Source organism: Numida meleagris, chromosome 6, assembly GCF_002078875.1.
Source record: "Numida meleagris isolate 19003 breed g44 Domestic line chromosome 6, NumMel1.0, whole genome shotgun sequence".
Classification (NCBI taxonomy): domain Eukaryota; kingdom Metazoa; phylum Chordata; class Aves; order Galliformes; family Numididae; genus Numida; species Numida meleagris.
Genome location: NC_034414.1, coordinates 45,497,661 through 45,521,457, shown reverse-complemented (window position 1 = coordinate 45,521,457; position 23,797 = coordinate 45,497,661). Strand labels below are relative to the sequence as shown.

The 23,797-nt window shown below is 36.3% G+C and overlaps 1 protein-coding gene across 3 annotated transcripts in view; it reads left to right on the top strand.

The window, feature by feature from the left end:
* The window catches only part of TTC7B (tetratricopeptide repeat domain 7B), a 127,968-nt gene that overhangs the window by 35,682 nt on the left and 68,489 nt on the right, over nt 1-23,797 (top strand). For all 3 annotated transcript variants that reach the window (XR_002440305.1, XM_021402002.1, XM_021402004.1), the window contains 4 exons: nt 10,814-10,892; nt 12,949-13,121; nt 16,300-16,363; nt 18,661-18,798. Coding sequence is in view for 2 of the 3 variants with exons in the window: in XM_021402002.1 (XP_021257677.1) it covers nt 10,814-10,892; nt 12,949-13,121; nt 16,300-16,363; nt 18,661-18,798 (454 nt within the window). In the remaining variant the exon portion in view is untranslated. The remainder of the gene's footprint in view (nt 1-10,813; nt 10,893-12,948; nt 13,122-16,299; nt 16,364-18,660; nt 18,799-23,797) is intronic.

The window sequence follows — 23,797 nt, the reverse complement described above, 5'->3', positions numbered from 1 at the left end:
TAAAGTTCTTTTGTGATGGAGTGTTTTATTGTTGTTGTTTTGTTGTGTGTCTTTGGTGTCTTTGTTCACTTGGTTATTCACTGCTTTTACTTGTGCTTCATCCAATGTAAGTGGAAAATCCATTCTTCTTTATATGTCAGTAACAAACTAGAAAAGAGAATGAGATAACTTTTACACCACTCAGAAGAATATCATTTTAGCAGTAACACAGGAAGTAAAATAATAAAAAAACCGGAAAGCTTACTTTGCAGCTGAGGAACAGTTTAGTTTTGCAATGTATAACAAGTTAAGGAAGCTATTCTGAAACTAAAAGGAGGGTTTATATGCCTTCAAAAACAAACAAAAAAAAAAACCCAAACGTACAACATTTTGAAATATATATAAGTTTAAATGTCTTTCTGGCTGATTACACAACCACCATTTAATCAGTAGTAGCTACCACCCAGTAGTCGCTTTGCAATTTGAAATTGAAGGAGTTCAAAGACTTGGTGTTATTCCAAGAAAAACAATGAGCATTGAAACTTTGACATTAGTACTTTAATGTAGTTCTTTTTCAAGCAAGATGCCCCTGAGAATGGACAGCAGTAATCCTTCTGTCCTTGTATTTGCTTTACATATATGCTTTAATATAAACAAGACACACTAAAATTGTAAATGATTTTTATTTTGAAATTAATAGTGTTCAGAAATGTTACTAGTTGTGTAGGCTGGAAAAAAAAAAAAGTTTTTTGATTGGAATCTAAAATTGTGTAGTTGTCACTTTAAAACCAGCTCTAGCTAGCTTTTGGATCTCTCTTGTCACTCCTCCTGTATGTCATAAGGAAATTGCTGTAATTGCTGTATCACGAGAACAGTCCAGGATCCAGACTGCGGTATGGTCTGATTTCCATTGGTGATGACTTGCTAAATTGAAGCCTGGAGGAACTGAACCTAGTCTGTACTCATGGTGCTGGTACCCTGTGCTGATGCACTGATGCAGCTGCAGTGAAGCCGGACCTTCCCAGTCCTCTCTATGAAGATGTTGCTTGGTTGCCAGCCCTCAATAGACAACACAATAAAAAAGAAATAGGTTTTCTTTTTTTCTTTCTCTCTGTAAAATTGATTTTTATGTATACAAAATGTCCGTCAAGCACAACAAAAAAAAACTCCTCGGAGTTACTTATGTGAAGGATTTGTCTTTGTAGGAGTTGTTTCTTTTATTTTTCTTTCTCCGCTATGCCACTTGCAGGAATATAGTGAGGGAGAGAAGCCAATCCTTAAGTGCTTTTGGGTTGTGTGTGTAAATGTGTTTATACAAACACATGGTAGTAGTAGAAACTCATTTGCTAAGTATTTGAATAAGCTTGCCAAGGAGGAACTATATCTATTTGGGTCATCGCTGGCATAAAGGAAATTGTCTCTTGGAACAGCTATGTGCCTAAGTATCTACAGAGGTGTGAAGGGCTAGTACTAAAAGATAACTCATCTTCATTTTAAATAGTAATAACTATTCTGAAACTATTTTTGCAAAAAGTTAACAAATTCCATTATTTTGTTGTCAACTCTGTTCCTGAAGTAGTAGGCAGTGTGGCAGAGGTCAGATTGATTTCTGACTATGCAGACTGTCTGTAAACAGAAGGCTGGTACTGTGCTAAGAAAAAACTGGAAAAAACTGAATACTGTGCAGATGCCTGTTTTCATTTGTTATTAAAAGTAATGGCATTTGTTAATTATCAATTCTTTCAAAGTGTCCATTACTCAAATTATTTCCTTGTCGCTGGCCAAACAATTAAAAAAAATTAGAAATATTTTTAAGTGGTACTGAATTGACTGTTTTAAGAATCAAAAAGCTTAGGTGCTGGGAAAACCTTGGAAACAAGTATGTGTTGCAAGAAATTCTATTCACCTGCTGAAGCTTGAAAGGCAGGTGAGCTTTACTCATGATTTCAGGTGAATACTCTTGATTTCAGGTGAATTACACCTCCTAATTTACGTATCCTTTCCTTACAAAATATATAACCACCCCATATAATATATAACTATATATACTGTGTTCTTCAGCCAGTTTACTGGAGAATGCTTGGAATTTTTGTTGACGTGCAAGCATTTTGTGTTTGTGCTGAAATATGTTTTCTTGTTTTCTGATAACTTAGGTTTGGTAGGCAAGTCAGATCTGATCTCTTCTGCCACCCAAACTCTCCATCCATTGCTGTCTTACTCTTCCCAAATGACTTTCTTCTCAACTTCTTTTTATGCACTGTATTTTAGATGTGAGAATGTGAAAGGAACATCTCTTTCTCTGAGTGTGTGATAGTGCCTAGTGCATTTGATTTCTTTTCCATGCATAAGTGTAGGGCATGTTTGAATGTTTTTGACCATGTTTTAATGTCAGAGAAGCTGCCGATGCTGCATCCGTGGAGGCATTCAGGGCCAGCTTGGGCAGGAGCCTGGGCAGCCAGAGCTGGTGGGTGGCAGCCCTGCCTGTGGCAGGGGATTGGAACTGAATGGGCTTTGGGGTCCCTTCGAACCCAAGCCATTCTACAATTCTACGATTCTACTCCCATCAAACCCCCCATATTACTGCAAGGTGGGTATTTTAAATAGAACTGATTTGGAAAAAAGTGGCTCCTTAGCGACTGCATGCAGACAGCAATATAATAAGCAACTCTGCAGTGAAATCATCTCCCTTATTTATTTTACTCTGACATTTTTACAAGACTATCAACAGGATGTTTTTAGAGATCTATGTTCTATTCCCTGAAAGCAGCATTGCTGTAAGCCTCATGCTTAGGAACATTGTGTGAATTCTTAGTAATACTGAATAAATAGAGGAACAGCATAAAGATTAGTGATTACTAATACAGATTCTGCTTGTTTGCTTTGAAGCATTTGCAAAGTCTTTTCTTTCCAGAAAGTGTTGCATCTGTTTGTGAATACTACTCATGTTTCATGTGCTGTATATAGCATGAATTTTGAGACTCTGGCTTTATCTCCCTGCCTTTCTCCAAATTAGTGTATTCAGTTACGTGGCAGTTAGTGTATTCAGTTACGTGGCAGCAGTGGTCATGATTAATTTCAAGAGTACAAAAATAAAAGAAAGCTTAGTAAGCATTTTCAAATTTGCTGTTGGGATACAATAGAGAAAAGGAATTCTTGTCTTCTGTGCTACTTTGCTTTGGCATGATGGTCCAGTAGCAAGTACAAGAGTTGGGAATAAAAAAGCAAAACTCCTATTAACTATACTGATGAATAAATGGCACATAAACAACTTCAAGAAGTGGAAAACAATGAGTTTTCTTCAGATGTTAACATCTCTAGCTAATGAGAAGCAGTAACTTCAAAATTAGACTTCTCCTGGATTAATGAATGAGAAAAATCAAAGGAGATTTGGTAACTTCAAATGGCTAGAAATGTTATCTCATAGAATATATTCAGTTTAATGCATAAAATTTTGAGTTCAGTATATCTTTGCTCCTGTGCTAGAGTTTAGCTTTTCTTTCTTTCTTTCAACTGCCCTGCTTGGTGTTTAAATAATTTTTAGTCTTTGTTTTCCTAGATTAACCAAGCTGCCCTCTTATTCAGTTCTTAGTTAATGGGTTTTGTTCCCCTGCTTCCTCTTCAGTCCCTTCTCTATTTTTATTCTCGTTTTTTGAATTTGATTAATAAAATTGTTTGAGTTCTTAGGTATCTACTGGAAAAGCATTAGCATCGAATAGAGTTTTATGTACTGTGATTTACTTCATCTTTGGTTTATAGCTACCTTGTATTATACTACAGCACCAGTGTCTGTTTTCTGTTGCTCACAAGCGGTGAGTTCTCAGCTTAGAACAGAAACTCCTCTTAGTGCTGAAATACTGCCTTGGGAGTCCTGCTCCTCTTCCACCTCCTTTTTTTCCTCAACTCTTGAGTTTTCAGAAACACATGAGTTTGTGAGGGTGTGTTTCTTGGTAGCATAAAAAAACAAACAAACAATCAAACATGCTGTGCTTTACCTGGAGAATGGTTCTGTGATGTGAGAACTCTGCTCCTTGCCGGATTGGAGAGCAGTGGGAGGTTGTGTTGCTGCTGGGGTCTGCATGAAGCGCCTGTGGCTAAGGGCTCATGGGTTTTTCTTGCCCCTGCATTAGGTTCCTTGTCAGAGAACGGGCCATAGTCAGTGACAAGTGTGTGGGGCAGTGGATCCCCCTCACAACTTGGCTTACTTCTTCACAGGTGTCACCCTTTGTTTGTGTAAATTGAAAGGATGCCTTTTGATTCCTCCCACTCCTTTCTCTTCTATGTCACCACTGAGAGGACTGAACCATGCAGAGTGCTGAGAGTTGGGCCTTGTTTGTGTTTTTGCTAAGCAATGTCACTACTAAAAATTCGTTCTGTTGCTTCATCTTAGCTCTTTGAGTTCTATCAGATCTTACATGGATGTATCCCAGCTGTTTTGTTCCTGTATAAAATCCTGTATCTTATCATGACATACTTCCTTCGTGGTTTCTGCTGCTATCTTCTGACCTTTGTTATCTTTAAGACAGGTTATAAAATGATGACTGTGTTGTTCTGTCTACTGAAGTTCCCCATGTTTCTATCGTGTTTGATATTAAGCTGAGTGGCATCCTAGATCTGCAATTTGGTATTCTAAACAAAAACACTGTTACTGCGCTTTCTTCCTTCTGCTTCTGTGGAATTTTTATATTTTCTTTTAAATATGCATAGGTAAAATAACTCAATATAAGTTTATGACCATACAGAGTAAATTCTATTTGCCTCATTCCATCTCTTAACTTATTTCATTAGTAAAGCTTTCTGGCACATTTAGCAAGTTTTTTCTTGTGAATTCAAGAATGGACCTTTTTGCTTATGACTTTCTGTGACACTTTCTTAATCTACCCCCGTTTCTTCTTCTCATTATCTCTGCTCAAAAAGAGAAACTTGCAAAATAGTAAGAGGTAAAGGGTGAGATGTTTAATCCATTCTGTATCCGTTCCTTTTGTGAAGCTGGTTGTTGTGCCTTAATGGTGTACTTATATACTTACAGCAATTAATATCTTGAGAATCTGAGAAGTAGCTGAGGTGGCGGTGTCAGGAGATGTAGAGTTAACAGCTGTCATCTTACCTGTACCTACACTCCTGGCATGTATCGTTTATTTTATTTATTTTATTTTCTGATATTTGTTTGGCTCATTTCATTCTCCAGAGCAGCAGAAAAGAAGCAGCAAAGAAATCACAGCTTTCTTTAGTTTTAGTGGGCTGAACTGATTCACCAGAAGGTGTGATAACAGCTGGTGGTACTGTGAGAAAAGAGACAGGGCCAAACAAGCAAGAGTAGGAAGACATGAAGGTGGAAAAGGAACAAATGCCAAGAGGAGAATGGGGAGAATGAGACTTCCTCCTTTTGGTAGGGAACCATTAGGTGGGCTCAGCTACCAGGGAAACTGCAGTCTAGGCAATAAATGTTTTAATTTCAAATGCATGATGTTATGGTCTCCAGGAGAAAAGTAGCTGAGTGTAAAATAAGGCTGTTTGGATGTGTTTTGTTACTACGTGTTCAAAAAGAATCACTGCTTGATTGGGCAGTTTCAAATACTTAGGCTTATGCAGCAGCAATGGCACATTGAAGATGCTTCATTTATAAGCTAAAACTTCAATCCAGAGCCTTCAAGCATCAAGCAAACGTGATGTGCTGTGGAGAATTTCAAATACCAGAGATTTTTGTTTCTGCATGATTTATCAACAAATAAAATAAATGCTTTGTTGTTTTTTAAATAAATTTAAAAAGTAGTAGCTTAGATTGTGGAAGGAAATGAAGGATTTTCTACTTGTAATTCGGAAAGTAATACCAGTGATAATTAATGCTTTGCAGATATTATACAGTAGTGTGAGAATATTCAAAGTAAAAGTACGAAAGGAAGAGAGAGAGAGTGAGATGTGAGAGGGAAAGCAGAACTGTGTGAAGTGAGTTTTGGTTTAAGCTCACTAAACAAAAATCTATTCTAATACTTCAATCTATAAAAGTCAACAAGTTAGACTAAATATTAGTTTTTAAATGGATAAACATAAGGGAAATGCATGACAAAGCAGTTCTTATGTTAATAGAAAATATATCAAAATGTACTGTAAGTAAAAAGCAGGTTAATCTTATCAAACTTTTTGAGGTTTAATTTAATGCACTTTTGTCTTAGTCTGTTTTGAGGGCACTGTGAGTAGACCTCACTCCCCTTGTTGTAAGGAATATTGTTTGTTCTTTTATCCTAACTTTCAGGTATGGACCTTACTCCTTAAGTAGCTTCTTTCAGTTTTTTCATCTTTTTTTTTCGTGTGTGTTTAAAACCAGAAAGATAAGATATATTTGTCTGGCCTGTGAGCTTTATGCTGGCCTACACACTTAGATACAGTTTGTCTGATTTTGTATTGACAGTCTATCCATATTGCCCCTTAGTTTTCTTTCTACACTTTTTATTTTTGGTGTCATATTTCTACTTTTAGAATTGTTGCTCTGTTTAAGAGTGAACAACTTTGCATAGATGCAGTTAAAATATTTCCATTATGTTAAACAGAAATGCTGTCAGTAATTCTCAAATGTGCATAGAAGTTGATCTTTCCACAGACTAGTTAATAAGATTCTAACATAAATCTCTGGGGTTTGGGGCACAAATAACTAGACACAAGGAAACAAATAGCTCTAAGGACATGTATCCATGTAGACTTCCAGTAGATTAGTGCCTTTTAGATCTTAATGTCTAGTCTTTAACTGGTGTAGTGCTGCTCTGTCAGTGTAGTAGGAAGGCAGTTATACAAACTCCAGGCCCAGAGGGTGGTGGTGAATGGAGTTAAATCCAGCTGGCGACCGGTCATGAATGGTGTTCCCCAGGGGTCGGCGCTGGGGCCTGTTCTCTTCAATATCTTTATTGATGACCTGGATGAGGGCATTGAGAGCACCCTCAGTAAGTTTGCAGATGACACTAAGCTGGCAGGAAGTGTCGATCTGCCTGGGGGTAGCAAGGCCCTACAGAGAGATCTGGACAGGCTGGATCTCTGGGCCGAAGCCAGTGGGATGAGGTTCAACAAGACCAAGTGCCGGGTCCTGCACTTTGGACACAACAACCCCAGGCAACGCTACAGGCTTGGGGCAGAGTGGCTGGAAGACTGTGTAGAGGAAACGGACCTGGGGCTGTTGGTCGATGCTTGGCTGAGCATGAGCCAGCAGTGTGCCCAGGTGGCCAAGAAGGCCAATGGCATCCTGGCTTGTATCAGAAATAGTGTTGCCAGAAGGAGTAGGGAAGTCATTGTCCCTCTGTACTCAGCCCTGGTGAGGCCGCACCTCGAGTACTGTGTCCAGTTTTGGGCCCCTCACTGCAAGAAAAACATTGAGGCCCTGGAGCGTGTTCAGAGGAGGGCGACAAAGCTGGTGAGGGGTCTGGCGCACAGGCCTTATGAGGAGCGGCTGAGGGAGCTGGGATTGTTCAGTCTGGAGAAGAGGAGGCTCAGGGGAGACCTCATCGCTCTCTGTAAATACCTGAAGGGAGGTTAGTGAGCTGGGGGTCGGCCTCTTCTCTCTTGTAACTGGTGAGAGGACGAGGGGGAATGGCCTCAAGTTGCACCAGGGGAGATTTAGGCTGGACATTAGGAAGTACTACTTTTCTGAAAGAGTGGTCAGGCGCTGGAATGGGCTGCCCAGGGAGGTAGTTGAGTCACCGTCCCTGGAGGTGTTCAAGAAACATTTGGATGCTGTGTTGAGAGACATGGTTTAGTGGGGTTATTGGTGGTAGGTGGATGGTAGGACTGGATGATCTTGTAGGTCTTTTCCAACCTAGCTAATTCTATGATTCTAAACAAATATGGAACTAGAAATGTCTATCTTTGTCTAGTCTGAGATTACAAAGTCTGTCAGCTCAGAGCATGTGTTAATGTACCCTAAAATTCCATGCCTCAAGAATGGAAAGAATCTCAAATTCTTTTACAGACACTGTGGATCATTGTTTTTTAAGTTAATCTGCCTAACAGCACAAGTGGAACTGTTAATGTGAAGGTTAATCTAACACTCTAACCTTTTCACAGTGAAAAGCAGGTAGAAGGTATGTTCTGGCTAGGCAGGAATAGCTGCCACCCTGTTCTCCCAGGTATTACAGACACTTAACAAATACAGGAAATGTACTTTGCTAAAAGCAGTGCAGTGTGGGGATCAACCATACTGTTCATGGTATTTTTTGCTTCATTACTTGTCTCTCAAAGCATTTAACTCAGATTGCTGGTTTAGATTGTAGTTTTGAAGTGTATTCTTTTTTTAGTATACCATGTATAGAAGATGCTTGATGAATTTGTATTGTGTTTGTGTTCACTTGTGCAGTGGATCAAGGTTAAATGCTTTATGAAGCAAAACCTAATTCTGTATGTTAGGTTTTTTTCTGTATAGTCTTGCTGCTTTTTCCATGATGCAGTAGAACTTCAGTGACAAGTTTCAGTCCGTCATAGATACCAAAATGTTGTAGGCAAATAATAATAACGTCATGACTCCCTTAGGGACTTGTAACAGTTGCATACTTTTTCATAGAGGTTTTCTTTTTGTTGTTCTTGTTGCACTTCAAAAGACATAAACATCGTATGAAATTTTAGGAAACGGCATTTTTTTCACACAGAGTTTATATTATCGTGATCTGAAGTTCTACTATGTAGTATACTTCATCTGTACTAGGAAATTAGTATCTCGAGATGACAAGTTTTTCTTTTTTTTGATTTGCTACTTTTGCTCGTTTGATAATTTTGCAGTCAGCACTTCAGATTTTGATCAGTTTGGCTTTTTTGGTCTTTTGGGTTGTTTTTTTTTAATAATTTTTGACCCTTGTCATGAGGACACAGTTGTGAATTTGTAATACAGTCCTCGAGAGGAAGCTTCATTCATTTTGAAATATGCTCTAGGACTTAGAAGACTTTAAGCTGAGATTCCAGTGGTCTGGTTTGGGCTCTCTTGAATACATATACAATGGTGCTGAATGTGTCCAGGTTCCACTGAGGTCAGAGTTTTTCAAGATGAAGCCTGCTGAATTTCTGTACTACCTTCATTTTTCTATGAAGTTGATGTAATATTTATTAGCTATTAAGAGCCCTGTGTTAAAAGTATAACTACGCTTAATTTTTCATGCAATTGTTGACATATTAGGTGCACAACCAAGATTATTTTGTTAGAAAAGTGTTATCTTTTAAATAAGATGAAAAATAATAAAAAATTATAAAATTAATAAAAATATTAAGAATTAAAAATATTAAGAATAATAAAATGTAAAGAATAATTGTAATTTAAGTAATTAAAATGAGTCTTTTTTCTAATGAACTGTTGGCTTAGTAGATCTTATTAATGATCTTTTCTGTAAGTATTTTAAAAGATGAACTTCTGCTAGTGAGACGTCTTTCTGTGCTAGAGACTGAAGTTTCTGAAATATGTTATAATCCTTTATTGTATGTAACAGAACAGAGATGACCTCTGTCTTGTAATCTGGAGAGTAAAACTGATAAGAGTTTTACAGTTCTGCAGAACAATCTCTTCAAACATACTAATTTCAGGAACTCGCCCATTAAAATTAAAGAAAACATCTGAATAAAAAATGCTGTGTTTTGATTATTTTTTAGTTTGTACAAAATTGCAATTTAAAAGATGTTTTAATAGATTGTGTACAAATTAGACATCAAGGAGGAAAGTGATTTAGCTTTACAGCACAGTGCTATGTTGCTTTTCTTTATGAAAAATGTACACAATACGTAATATTTTTCTTCAAATGGGCTTTTGAGCTCAAGTGGATATTATGCAACTTGCATGTAAAACCACGTCTTAAGATAATACAGACATAAGTTGTAACAAGATTAATTTAATACAAAATACACCTTGGATCAAGTCAATTTGTTTTTGTAACTAAACTTCAAATCATGACATGACCACCCTATGTTATGTGTTGAACAAATGAATTCTTCAACCTCAGCTCAACAAAAAGCCAACCTAGTCTTTCACTAGTATACAGACAAGCTGTAGTAATATCAAAGAAGATATTCCCAACTGTTTTTAAATACAATGAAAAATAAAGTAGCAGAGATGATACAATGGTAAGAAGAAGATAAAACTTTAAGAACATTCAAAATAATCAGTTAATTCTATTGTTTGAGAATCAAGTTCAGGTCTGCTAAAACTGGTGGTATGATTGAGGCTTCCTCTCTGAGGGATGTGTATACATGTAGGGCAGCAGAAGTGGAAGAAGCATGGGAAAAGAAACTTGAGGTGTAGAAGCCACACCAAAAAACAACTGAAATCAAGAACATTGACCTCCCAGTCCTCTCTTCTGGCCATGTGGTGGGCCTTGCTTTGTCTTCATTCCTTCTAAGGAGTTAAGACATTACTTTCTCTGAGTCTTGAGAGATTTATTCTGATTTCCTGTTTTCCTACTATAAGATACTAAGAGGCAGCTAGAATTTAATTTCTCCCCCTGCCCACCAAAAAACCCCAAGTTTCTACTTTTTTTTAATGCAATAGAAAATTAGAACTATTGTAACAGCCTGACCAATCTCTATTTTTGTTTGTTTTCCTTTTGGACTGATGACTTCTTACAATTTCTCTTGAGCTATTTACTGATCTGAAAATGTTTTTTTGTTTGGTTTTTTTTTTAACACACTGGCAGTGGATGTTCTCTATAATCAGTGGTAGGGTGCCCAGATACGTATATGTATATTTCACAGAAAGGTGATGATGATGCACAGGAAAAAAAATAAATTGATAGTATGGATTTCAATGATTTCATCAAATAATATATCAAGATGTTGTTATTTATGTTGGAATGTTGTTAAATTTTATGTTTATATACAGGAACTTGACAAGAGGAGTTGGTAGATTTAGAGAATTGCTAAGAGCTGTTGAAACAAGAACTACACAAAACCTGCGAATGGTAAGTCATTAAACCATGTTCCTATTGCAACTTCTGAGTTCTAGTAGGCAGATGGAGCATAATTATGAGAGACAAATAATCAAACTACAGTATATTGATCAGGATCTGTTATCCACCACTTTGCAAAGGTACTTTTCCTGTTTAAAGTGAATGATTAAAATAAAAATGGAATGCTTGATGCCTGGTCTTCCCTACTTCTTTCCTACTTGTGGTTATGGCTAAAACATGATTGGTCTCTGACCAACCATGCTTTCAAGTTTAGTCATATTTGTCATATTTGTGATTTACTTTCACTGGGATATTATTTTATCTTTCTGTAATTTAATGAGATTGAGGACAGAGTGCAGTGTCTTCATGTGTGTTCTTTTAAGTTGGAAACTTCAAGTTATCATTTTTTTTTATTTTCATAATAAAGTCTCTTCAAGAGAAGGAAAAAGAAGGTGAAATCTTGAAATTTAATATTGATACAATCATAAAATAAACTTCTACCAAATAAGTGATTTACCTTTTTTTGCATTTTTTTTTGGTATAACAAAGGGCCAAGACTTGCATCTTTTGCTGTAAGGTAATGACTTTTAAAATGTCTTAGATTAGTATTCTAATACTACAACTTCACAACTTCCAGAGTGGTAATAAGGTAATGTGTTTCTTAATTTAATAACTGATTCCTAATAAGCATATTTAAATTATTAAATGGCAAACTTTCAATGAAAAGGGATAATATTACAAATGTTAGTAAATAAATGATATAGGAATTAAGTTGGAAGATGTAGATCATATGCTGCTGCTCATGGCTTGAGCATTGCACCTCTGTTCCTGGGAAAGGCTGACAATTCTGATGTAAATATAATGCTTGCCTTTTTTCTGTTTTGCTGGTACTAATCTGAGTTGTCATCATTTTCATATATAGTCATGTAGCTTGTGTGCTACATCACATTAAACATTAAAGAGGAGATTAAATTGCTAGTTAAAGATTGTAGGATGACTTTTCAAAGCTTTAAATTGTTACATAATATTTGTGTGAGTATTTTTGTACTTAAATATGTGGTTCTGGGAATAAGTGGTCAAAATAAACTTCTGCATGCTTATCTGCAACCTGCTTTCACTCTTGGTAAACCTTACCAACAGCAACAAACACCAGCACCTTCAAGCCCCAGCTAACAGAAGCCCAGATCAGTTTAGATTTGGATTATAGCTGTGGTGGGCTGCCAGACATCCACCCGGCTGCTCTATCACTACACCTTATCAGCAGGGCAGGAACAAAAAGATAGAAATGTTGTGGGTTCAGATAAAGAACTTTACTGTCATGGGCCAAGCGGACCTGACTTTGGGAAAATTAGTGGAATTTATTTTCAATTAAAATAGAATTGGATGGGGAGAAACAAAGGCAAAACCTAAAACACCCGACACCACCACCTTTTCACAGGTTCAGCTTCACTTCTTCCTGCCCAACTCTACCTCTTCTCCCTTAGCTGTGAGCAAGCGGCGCAGCAGGGGTGGAAAAGGGGGAGCTGCAGTGTGTCCCTAGCAGTTGCTCTGTACTGCTCCTTCATCCTTGCACTTTCCCAACACTCCCCTGTGGATCCTTCCTGTGTGCTTCAGCAGTTCTTTCAGGAAACAACCCCCTACTCCCCATGGGCCTCTCTACGGGCTGCAGTGGGGATATCTGCTCCGCCATCATCTGTCCCATAAGCTGCAGAGAAATAGTTGCAGGGGTTGGGAGAGGTGGTAGAGGTTTTTGAGTAGAAAATATAAAATATCTGAAAATATATCTGAATGTGCTCCACTGTTAGGAGCAACAACTGATGGTGTTGATGCTTATGCGGACTGTAATAGGTAAAACCGAACAGTTTGTTACTGCCATTTTTAATATGCATTTAGAGAATTTAATTGGGTACTTACACCTTTCAAACAGCAGATAGCCTGATATTTTGGATGCTTTAAAATAAAAGAGACTACATTCTACTTGACTAATATGCCTTTAAAATTATCCAGTATTTTTGAAGAGACTGCATTCAGAATTTCAAAGGAAAATATTTGTCTTCTGCTTTTACAGACGATAGCAAGACAACTGGCTGAAATTTTGTTACGAGGCATGTGTGAACAGAGTTATTGGAATCCACTGGAAGATCCTCCTCACCAATCGCCGCTAGATGATCCACTTCGGAAAGGTTCAAATACGAAAAATTACACACTCAGTAGAAGACCGCGGGTATACACTGGGGAAAAGTATGTCTGTGTTCACATCTCTCTCTTTTATTTCCATAATTGCAGTTGTTACCCAGTGCACTGGGTGATTTAGTTTATACTGTTGGAAATGCAGAAGGTACTGGGCAATATGAATGCTCTTCAGACAGAAGTTTGCAGTGCATCACAAGACCTTTTGTTCTCAATCCACTGAATATCTTTTTGTTCCATACTGAGATGCATGGTAGAAACTCTGTCCTATGTTATGAGATACACAAAAAATCATAATATGCATGGCTATTTTTCTGTCACCTTGAGCTATCCAGCTTTGTGCTCTTCTACTACTTCTGCTGTATATATCACAAATGGTTTTTCAAAATGGGAAGTTACTGTCTAAATGTCTGGAAACAGCAGAATTGCAGCTTATGCATGTGTGTTGTTTTGTTGTTTCTTTTTTTCCCCCAAACAATCACCATTAGTAGCAGTGTTAAGTATGGATAGCCATTTCCTAGAATCTGGACTTTCCTAATAGTTAAGAACTTGTTGTTTATTTGTATCTCCTGAAAGTAATTTGTATTTCCTGTGCTTGTGTCAAATCAAGTCATGAGATCTTAAAGATTTGTTTGTCTTTTTTTCATTGATACTAATTTTGATCCAATGAAACTTTGTTGCTTTGATATTTCACATAATGCACAGGAAAAACTTGTGCATAAATTACAAGCAGAGCTGTGCGAAGTCCTTGGCAGATCACCTTATTTAATATAGCCACTGCTTGCTTGCTGTGATACATGTTGGAAAGCACTGTGAGCCAGAAAACTGAGAAACAGATCGTAGCAGTGGAAATAATTACATAGCCAAAGTTATAATTTTTTCGAGTAGGACAGCAAGCATTTTAATTTTTAATTGGGATGGAGAAGACTGAAATTCCATCTGAACTGAAGAAAACCTCCTTTACAGAACTAGAAGAGGTTGTAGAGTCTCCGTCATGGAGAAGGTCAAAATCCAACCGGACACGGTCCTGAGCAATCTGACAGCTGACCTTGCTTTGCGCAGAAAGTCTGGACTAAATCTCCAGAGAGACCTTCCAATTTCAGCCATTCTATGAAATTGGTGTATTTCGGAATCTCATTTGAGGAGGCTGTTATCTGTCCCACATGAAACTCTTGACTTTCCTTTCTCCAAACATATTTTTTGAGAATATTGTCCAGCTATAGGTTTAAAAGACAGGAGTTGTGGGTTATTGAATTTCAGACTTGTCTGATTATATCTTGAATGTTAAGTCATTCAAAGGCAGTGTTTTGAGCAGAGAAAAGATGCAGGCATAGAGTTGAATATAAAACAATTACTGTGTTTCTCAGCAAGTACAAAATGAAAAACTGTACATGCAACTCTTGGTAAAAGAATTAGGTGTTTTGTAGATACACTTGGATTGCTGCACGTAAAAATTATGCATTTATTGCACAAGGGCTTTCTTTGTTGGTTATTGATATGCCACAAACATGAGATCAACTATGCAATTATATAAGTATTTGCTAGTAAATGTGGAGATAATTAATCCCCACTAAGAAAGGTTAGCTTTTGTTCTTAAATTTTTAATGGTGAAAGATAGGAAAGTTCTTCATAGAGAATTCTGTGTGATTGGCACGTCTTAAATACTTTCTTAAATTTGAGAAATTGATGAGATTCAAAATAAATCTTGCCTCTAATAACAGATAAGGAAACAATTTATTGATCATACATTTTTCATTACAGAGCAAACGAATACCAATACATTTCACACCTATAGCTTTTACTTTTGATGCCAAACAATTTTTTTAGCCATCCTTTACTTTAAAAACAAACAAACAAAACAGAAACTCGAAACCATCAGTTAAAAAGAAAACCTTCATGATGTTGGAGTATACTGTTAGTTTTCCTGGTTTCTTTTATGCTGAATGAAACTTGCTTCCAGAACTTGGAGAATAACTCCAAATGGTTCATGCAAGAAAGAATAAAGATTTATTTCTGGTTTATGATAATTTCTTCATAATATTGTTGCAATTCATTTCCTACTACTCAAAATAACTATATAAGGAAATCTCTTTTATGTTGAGTCACACATTTTCCCAAACATTCGAACAACTACTTGGCTTCCCAAGTAAAGATAAGTCAGTTCCTCTGTTACAGCATGTAGTTAATGCTAAACTGTTTTCCCAGATTGTGACCTTTTTATTATTAGCTGCATTTATTGCAGATTTCCATTTATGAATACTTTGTACAGCGGTACTCCCACGTAATTGTGGCACCATACCACATAACCACTACAAAGTAGGATGGCCTTTGTCTTCAAAGATTTCTAGCAATTCTGATTCCTTGGGCCAGAATACTTGCAGCAGACTTCTCAGGCTCAGTCTTTCAAACTTATTTATATTCTTCGTTATCAACTTTCTCTTCTGTAGAAACACAGCTCCTTTCAAAAGCATGGCTTTGTCTAGTATAATTTTTTTGTTCTTTGGAAATGTAAGCAAGGAGTTCCACAATTTCAGCAGAGCGTGTAATTAAGTGCTTTTCTTTGGTCACATCAAAGTGATTAATACCAGATCAGACAATGTGTCTAGCTTAGTACCTCATCTCCAACAGTGATCAAAAGCAAGTACCTAAAACAACAAATACCAATACATACTTAAAGGAGACTTCTTCCTACTTGTTCCCTTGACCTCCATCTGTTTGAGTCAGAAATGTACTGGTTTGTTTTAAATACAGTGCCTAATACATTAATTAAATGCATTCTGTTCTTTTGAGGACAGTGAATGATGCTTGAAGAATATCATTTATAATTTTATAGATCTCTGTTACTCCCTCTTTCAGTTTTCTCCTCTGAGAGTTTCTTGTTGCTGACCTTTGAATCACTGATGCAGATTCAGTTCAGATAGCCAGTTAAACCACAGGCTATATTTTTACAGTTGTCCAGTTATACTCAATTTTGGGATATTTGGATGTGTTCTTTAACACTTGACAGCCATGGTTGTTTTGTTCTCTTATTGTGTTTGTCCAGCTTTTCTGAAATGTAAATGCAGAGCACTGCAGATAAATGAATTTTAAGCAATTTTAAAAATGTAATTTATCTATTCCCTTGTCTGGATTTTTCCAGTTTTTACAGTACTCAGTAGAAAATATTTGTGTAAGCTACTCCTAAGAGTAGTATTTTCTGCTTAAATAATTATTTTTTTGTTTTGAACAGCATCTTTTGTCCTCAAGAAAATACAGAAGAAGCCTTACTGTTGCTACTTATTAGTGAATCAATGGTAGGTTAAACAGTGAATGTGCATATGTTGCATGTATATGTGTGTATTCCATTTTCTTTTTTAAAAGAAAACGTTTTTTTGTCATGCCTTGCTTTTTGACACGTGTTTCATTTTCTGTTAGGAAAACAGGCAGTTACTTCTGAAACTCAAGCTTCTCTTCCTCTGAAGCAGCAGGATGAGCTCTGCAGATGTTATGAATAGGAGTTTTTTCTCCCGTAGAGTGACTGAACCTAGCCTCCTCCAAATTATAGGCAGGTGAACACAGAGCCAGGTCTTTTTTCGTCACTTGTCAGTATGAACCACAGTTACACCAGCAGATATCATTCAGACAGACTCAAAATGTAAGTTATTTTTGCTGTAAAAAAACAAAAACAAAGGCTACTAGGTAAGCCTAATAAGCATAGCCAAAAAATACTTTCCATTGTGCATTAAATCTCAGATGTCAGTCATATTTGTAAATTATTTTTATTTATGCAGGCATTCAGCCTTTGCTACTGGATTATATTTCATTTTTCAAGTCTCCTACTTTCCTCAGTAGGTGATTCCTTTCAGTGGACTACTTGTGCCTTTTATCAGTTTTTCTTATTTTCCTGTAGCGTGATTTTATTAGTCACTGATCAACTGCCATGTACTGACATTCTCATACCAGGTCAGTTCTATAATACATATTCTCAAATAACAGAAATGAAAAGCTTAATCTCAGACCTTTGCTGAGTTTCTAGCTGGAGGGGTGGAACCTCTGGAATCCCAGGCATTGTATATTAGTCTATCTCACTGAACACTAATGGCACGTAGTCTTTAAGTTCTCTAGGTGAGACTCTGGCATAATTTCTGGTCTGTTAGCTAAGTAAGATGAGAACAGTGTCTTGAATGTTGTCCTATTTGAACTCTCTTATAGTTGCTAACACTTGAATGGTAGTGCAAGTTACTATCCTTATTCCTAGTGAGCTGTATTGCAATGTTCATGACAGAATCTATCACTAGAAAACTAGACTGAGCAAACATTTCCATATACCACGTGTTGCTTTTGCTGCATCTGAAAGGGGATGTGTGCCTCTTTAAGGTGCCTGAGCAGCTTATGACAACATAAAGAAGAATTCTAATGTGAATAGTGGTCATGGCGTGAAGCAGAAGCAGTTCCACTAGGACAGCATAAAAAAAGTACTATAGCTAGACATAGTTAGCATACAGTGAAACCCAACTAAGAGCTCTTAACTCTCAGAAAACAGCTCTCACAAATACAAGTTTGAAGTTATTAATATTTTTAAGGTCAACACTTTTGCCTCAGATAACTTGCAATAGCTACTTGTCAAGAAAAAAATTACTGAAAGCTTGCTAAGAGTGTAATGTTCTACCATGATAAGCATTTGATTCAGACAGTTCTAATTCACAAAGGAAAGGCTGTAAGTTACTTGAAAGAGGAGTTAAAAAGCATTATGTTAAGGAATTTTTTTACTTCTTAGCACTGATATGTAAGGAAGTACTCTTGCAAATACGGTAATCTGTTAGCTGTAGAAGAAAGAAGAGAAGGGAAGAGAAAAGATAGCAGTTGGAGAAATACTGAGCAATTGAGCCATAGCTCCTAGGAGACTTGAATTTTATTTTTTGCTCTTTAGCAGGATTCCTTTCTGAATATGCTCAATTCATTTAACCTACTCTAGTTTAACTTATGCCCTTCTGAAAAGGAAAAGCAAGGCTCTTAGGCTTGCTGTGTGCGTTTCACAGAAGTCTTGAAAGTAAAAAAGCTTTACTGCAAACAAGAGATGAGTCTGAACCTGTGCTTGGAACAAGGGTCAGTTTTCATTTCACTTAATAATTCCTGACGGTGATTGCGTGGTTATCCTGGGCAGGTAACCTGGGCAAGAGAGAAGGTAGTGTCACAATGTTATGAAGACAAAAGAAATGGATTGCTTTATTTCAAAAAAAGGTGGAATAGAAGATTTGATGATCCTTCTCATGTTTTACTTGCCTACAAAAAAAATAAATTTTAGAAGCTTAATGTAAATTATATTTTAAAACATACCATATTTGGTTTCCCAGAACTCTCATAATTGTATAAGTTAGCTAATTGATGTAATTAGAATCAAGTAATTTAAATAAATCTATATAGAAACACAAATCTTTCAGCTAATGTAACTGGTGATTGAGGCTGTCTATAAATCAGTAATAGGTACTGTCTCTCTGTATCACCTATGCCAAATGTTGACTGTTAATCTGATTATAATAGTAGTTACTTGAGCAAGAATACAGGTTGAATTCAATGTCTGACTTGATTTCTTTTTGTTGTTATGTTTCAGGCTAACCGTGATGCTGTACTAAGCAGAATACCAGAACACAAAAATGACCGTATCATCAGTTTGCAAAGTGCATCTGTAGTATATGATTTACTTACTATAGCCTTGGGAAGAAGAGGCCAATATGAAATGCTCTCAGAGGTTTGTTCATCACAGTGAATACTGAACTGTCTTTGTTTTTTTTTCTGTTAATTGTGTTAATTGTATTAGTACTTTAGGGCTAAACAAATATAGCATTCTGTCATTCTGACTATTGTATAAATAATGGGTAATTTCCACCCCAGAATATTTTTCTGTCTGAATTTTCACAAGGTGCTCAAGCACGGACATTGTGAAAGTTGAGAGAAATGTTTAATGGCACAGCAGTTCACATGCTTTTTAGGTGGAGAGACATGGATCTGCTTAAAAAGATGCACATTAGCTCAGCTAACAGTGCTACAAGGAAAACAATGTTCATAGACCTTTGCCTTTCGGTTATTCCATTTCTCTTGGCCTGGAGGATTTAGTTGCTTCTTATTTTGAATTCCTTTTCAAAGTTTAGAAGATACCAAACTTAATTTTTAAACTGTGCTTACTTAGATATTTGCCATAAATCTTTTTAATGTGTGTTTGTAATAAGATCTATGTATTACTGGTAGGAGGTTTTTTCTCACCTCATTTTCTAGTGGATAGGTCACCAGTATTAATATCTAGAAAAGTATTTGTGAGGTTTTCTTTCAAAACAAGACTTACTTGTACATCTCATAAAATTTGGAGTGTTCCAACTTCCTAATAATTTGTAAAATGATTTTGAAATTAATAAAGGGGGATGTATTACTTTTTTAGGTCAGTATGAAAGTGCATTCTCTTCCTCAAATGTCTTGTGTCTGTTAGACTGTGGCAACTTAATACTTTAGGAAATTTCCAAGTATTTTTAAAAGTTTTATACCTGAGAAACAACCTGCCCAGCCACTCTTTGTGCAGAGCAGAGCTTCTGCTGCTGAAAACAATGCTCACCCATCAGCAGAATGCTGTCACTGACCAAGATTAGTTAGTGGTATCCAGAAGGAACACTTCAGTGTGTGTGGTAAGCAGGCATATTCAAGAATTGATTTGCTGAGAAATCATATCTGTTCACTTTAATAAAGGATTATTTTAATAGGATAAGAATTTTTTTTAGTAATGAAAATTTTAATCATAAATGTTTTTTTCTGATGTATGTTGATAGTGACTCTTAAATCTGCATCTACTATGATGTCAAGTTCTGAATTTGAGTATTCTTCCTCTTGAAAGCATTTTATAGTTGCACGTTGTGCATTAGTACAATAGAAGTTCTTTTGTGAAACTAAGGAATATGAAAGTTCACAAAGGCTCTGATCCTACAATAGAACATAATCACATTATGAAGACCTAGTCCAAGTGGCAGTTCTTATTTTGCATACAGATACTCTCCAGCAGGAACTTGTCAGGGAATGGTTAGAACACCTAATTTATTCCAGTTCTTGTCATCCAAAGAACAAAGAAAACATAACCTTTAAGAGGCTGTTACAGCTCAGTGAGTAGTTGGAGGGTGACTGCCCTTAGATCCTGTGACCCATAGTCTGAACCTTTTATAAGTATTACAATAAACACAAATTCGGGAGTGTTAACATAACATTGCTAAGTTATGTAACAGGAATGTAATTTTTTTGCCAGGTTTATTCTCCATGAGTTAATAATGATTGTTCTAGCGGAACAGTTGCAGCTCCACGTCAGAAAACACCATTGGTCTCTCTAACTGTGGAAACTGACCAGTTCTAGTATCTTGTTACCCTCTGGTTAAGTTATAGTTGATTACTTATAGAAAAAAGATACAATGTAAGAACATTAAGTGATCAAATATTTGTCACATCTGTGTTATTCTTACAAGTTATTCTATTCTAAAGCTGAGTCATGTTCATAGTTGAGGAGGTGTTATTTCTTTATGGAGTTTGAACACAACAGGCTTTCAATTCCTTATGGATTTTTTAAGTAGATCAAAGAACTTTCTGCTGTCATAAATCTCTTCTTAAACACAGGAACTCTGGCTGTCATCAGATTGTTTTTTAAGCTTCTTAGGATATGACACGTTGAGCTTATCAATGTCCTACTAGGGAAGAAATTTTCCAGACCAGAAATTTTCCTAGATACTCATCTTTCAAATGCCTAGCTTCAAGCATGTTCTTTTTAGGAGGAGACCATAAAGCTGAAAAACAAAATTCAGTAATGCTTTCAACGTTACCTGTCTATATAGTGATTTGTGATTATTTATAAGGCAATATCAACAGCTACGTTTCTGCCTTTCAGGAGAGGGATTATGCTGAATGTTCAACTACTTAAGTTGGTTGCCATTTTCTTGAAAACTGTCTTAACTTTCAGTTTTCCGTGGTAGTATGGCTTGTTATGTATTTCTTATTCACTCCTTCATGAAGTCAGTTTCTTTAAATTTGGGATTCTTGGTTCAGAAGTGCCCTGTTTACAAGGTTTTCGTGTTGCTGGATAAGTCACCTACATAAATGTAATATGTATATGGTACATACACCCTTTACCCCTGTACCACTAGTTTTGTGAAATAATGAGGAAAAGACCACATATCCTGCAAAATTTTACTCTGAATAGAGTCAAGTATATAACCAACCTTTTAGTTTCAAACATTTTCTTCTTACGCAGTGCTACTGTACTTCTGTCAAAGTAAAGTCTCTGAGGCAGTGTTTGCTAGAGCCATTTTGAAAACCCCTTTCATATGTTGGTATATGATGCTTTCCTTTTTTGTGACTTTCCTAACATGGCAGATTCTTGCTAGCAACGCAGACTCTTCCTAACGCAAAGGTATCAAAACTAATGGTGGTTTCCTGGAATTCATGAATCCCAATTTATTTTAGACTTAGATGGAAGTATATCTATGATATTTTCCTATAGCTGGGAGTTTTGTAAGAGCTATCCCCTATGTGGATTCTCTGATGTCCAGAACTGTTGTGTTTTCTGTTTTCGTTATCAAACAAGGAACTTTTATAGGTCTCTGTCTCCTACTGACTTCTTACCTTTATGAAGTATGCATAAGTCTAAAAGGGAGGGACAAAACTGTTAAGGAAAAAAATGTATCTTTTTTCCCTAAGTGACCAGACTCAGGATCAGTATCCATAGTTCACAGTGCTTTGCAGCCATTTCTTCCAAAGCATTAATAATTCTCATCTGATTTGTTTACGTAGTGGACAGAATCATTGATTTGATTTTGGCTTTAATTATCATAGATAGTTTATTATTATTATTCAAATTGAGCATTATTTAAATTTTCCAAGTGTTGACTAGCATATTTCAACATGAGCACAACCTAAATATTAGATTAAACCAATTCTTTAATTTCCATTTACTGGAAGTTCCTTCAGAGCTCTAAGATCAGTCAAGAAGCACCATAAATCAGAGAAACGGGAGGCAGAATTCTCTATTTCATGTGGTTCTTCCTCACTTCCTCCTTGTCATTGTTGCCCTCTTCCTTTTGCTCAAGTTCACTAAAGAAAAGAAAAGAAAACAGTTGACGATAGAGGGTTAAATGTGTTTCTAAGGCAAACTCGGAAAAGCAAAGATAGAGGCCTTGGGTGTTCAGGTGTTGTCTGTGATGAAATACCCTCTCATTCTTAGTATCATCCAGCAGAATTGTTTCTAAATGAAGTTGTGTTAATAATTCCAGAATGGATGTTAAGCACAGTAAAATACAGTCAGTTGAAGTACTTGTTTTTTTAACTGCCACACTATTTTTGTAGTCAAAGACAAGTACGTGCCTGAATTGCCAAGTGGTGTTAGCAGGACACTCCTGTCCGGCATGTCAGTATCCGCTCTCACTTTCTCGGGGTCGTGTCTCACTCGTGTGAGAATGTTTCAGAACAGCAGTGACTTGGAGGCTGGATGGCAAAGAGCAGTACATAGGTCATTAATTAGCATATTGAAACACAGTCCTTCTAGAATTCTCTGCAATGGAAGACCTTTGTGTTCTGTGTTCTTGTACTTTGTTTTTATTATTTTGTTATTATAAAATTCTACAACTTCTGTATCGTCTGTCAGTTAAAATGGGAAATCAATTTTCAATTAAGCAAAAAAAAATGTGTATTTGAAAAACATAAGCTTGAAATCATCCTTCTTCATTTAGAAGTGCTCAGATGAGGACTACAGTTGTACTAATCAGTGGAGATTGAGACAGGTTTAGCAACTGTTGTTTTGTGCCAGTTCCGTGTGTGGAGGTGGTGGATTGTGCCTCACCTAGACATCTCTGTGAACTTCTCTCTACTTTCCAAAGTAATATGAAATGAATTCTCACACAACTTATTTGATTTCTGCTCTGATCTTTTTACTTCCAGTGTTGGGGAAAAAAAAAATGAATGGGGAAATAAGACGTGTGGTCTTAATAGATATTTAACTTAATACACATACACACTAATGTTGAGCTTTTTGCAAAACTTAGAAGGGGTTTGTTTTAGGAAACTTCAGCTCCTGTGTAATCATTTAATAAAAATTCTGTTTAGAAATAGTCTTGATGCTGAACGCTGTATAGTAGGAAAAATACTTGCTGACATTAGTTACACATAGTGAGTAATGGCTTTATTTTCTTATGTTTTTCATTCTCAGCTTCAGCTGTTGTTGTTATGTAGCAACACACTACCCACCTGTCTGTGCTTTCTGAGTTTGAATGCAGAAAATAATTCATGGTATTGCTGAATATATTGCTGAACATATACATTATAACTATCAGAGCAGAAAAGCTGCTTCATTAATTGGACTTTGCAGACTAGAAAGTTCATTGCTAAAACAGTTTAATCCAGAGAAATATTCAACCTTTCAACTCTTTGGACCTGATCTGATTAGTTAAACTGAGTGTAGCAAAATGAAACAGTTCTTACTGATAGCAGCAGATATGAAACATTCGGAGTTAAAATGTAATGCTAATGTAATATATATTTAATCTTAGTACAGTAATAATGAGCTTCCTTTCAGCAGTCAGATATTAAATAAAATCAGCAGAATATTTAGTGTTATAAGTAAAATTCTTAGAAATAATATTCTTAGGTGAACCTTCCCCCATCTTTTTAGTAGTACTATTAAGTACATATGGTGCCACTGCTAGACAAGTGTTCACAATTTGCAGTATGTG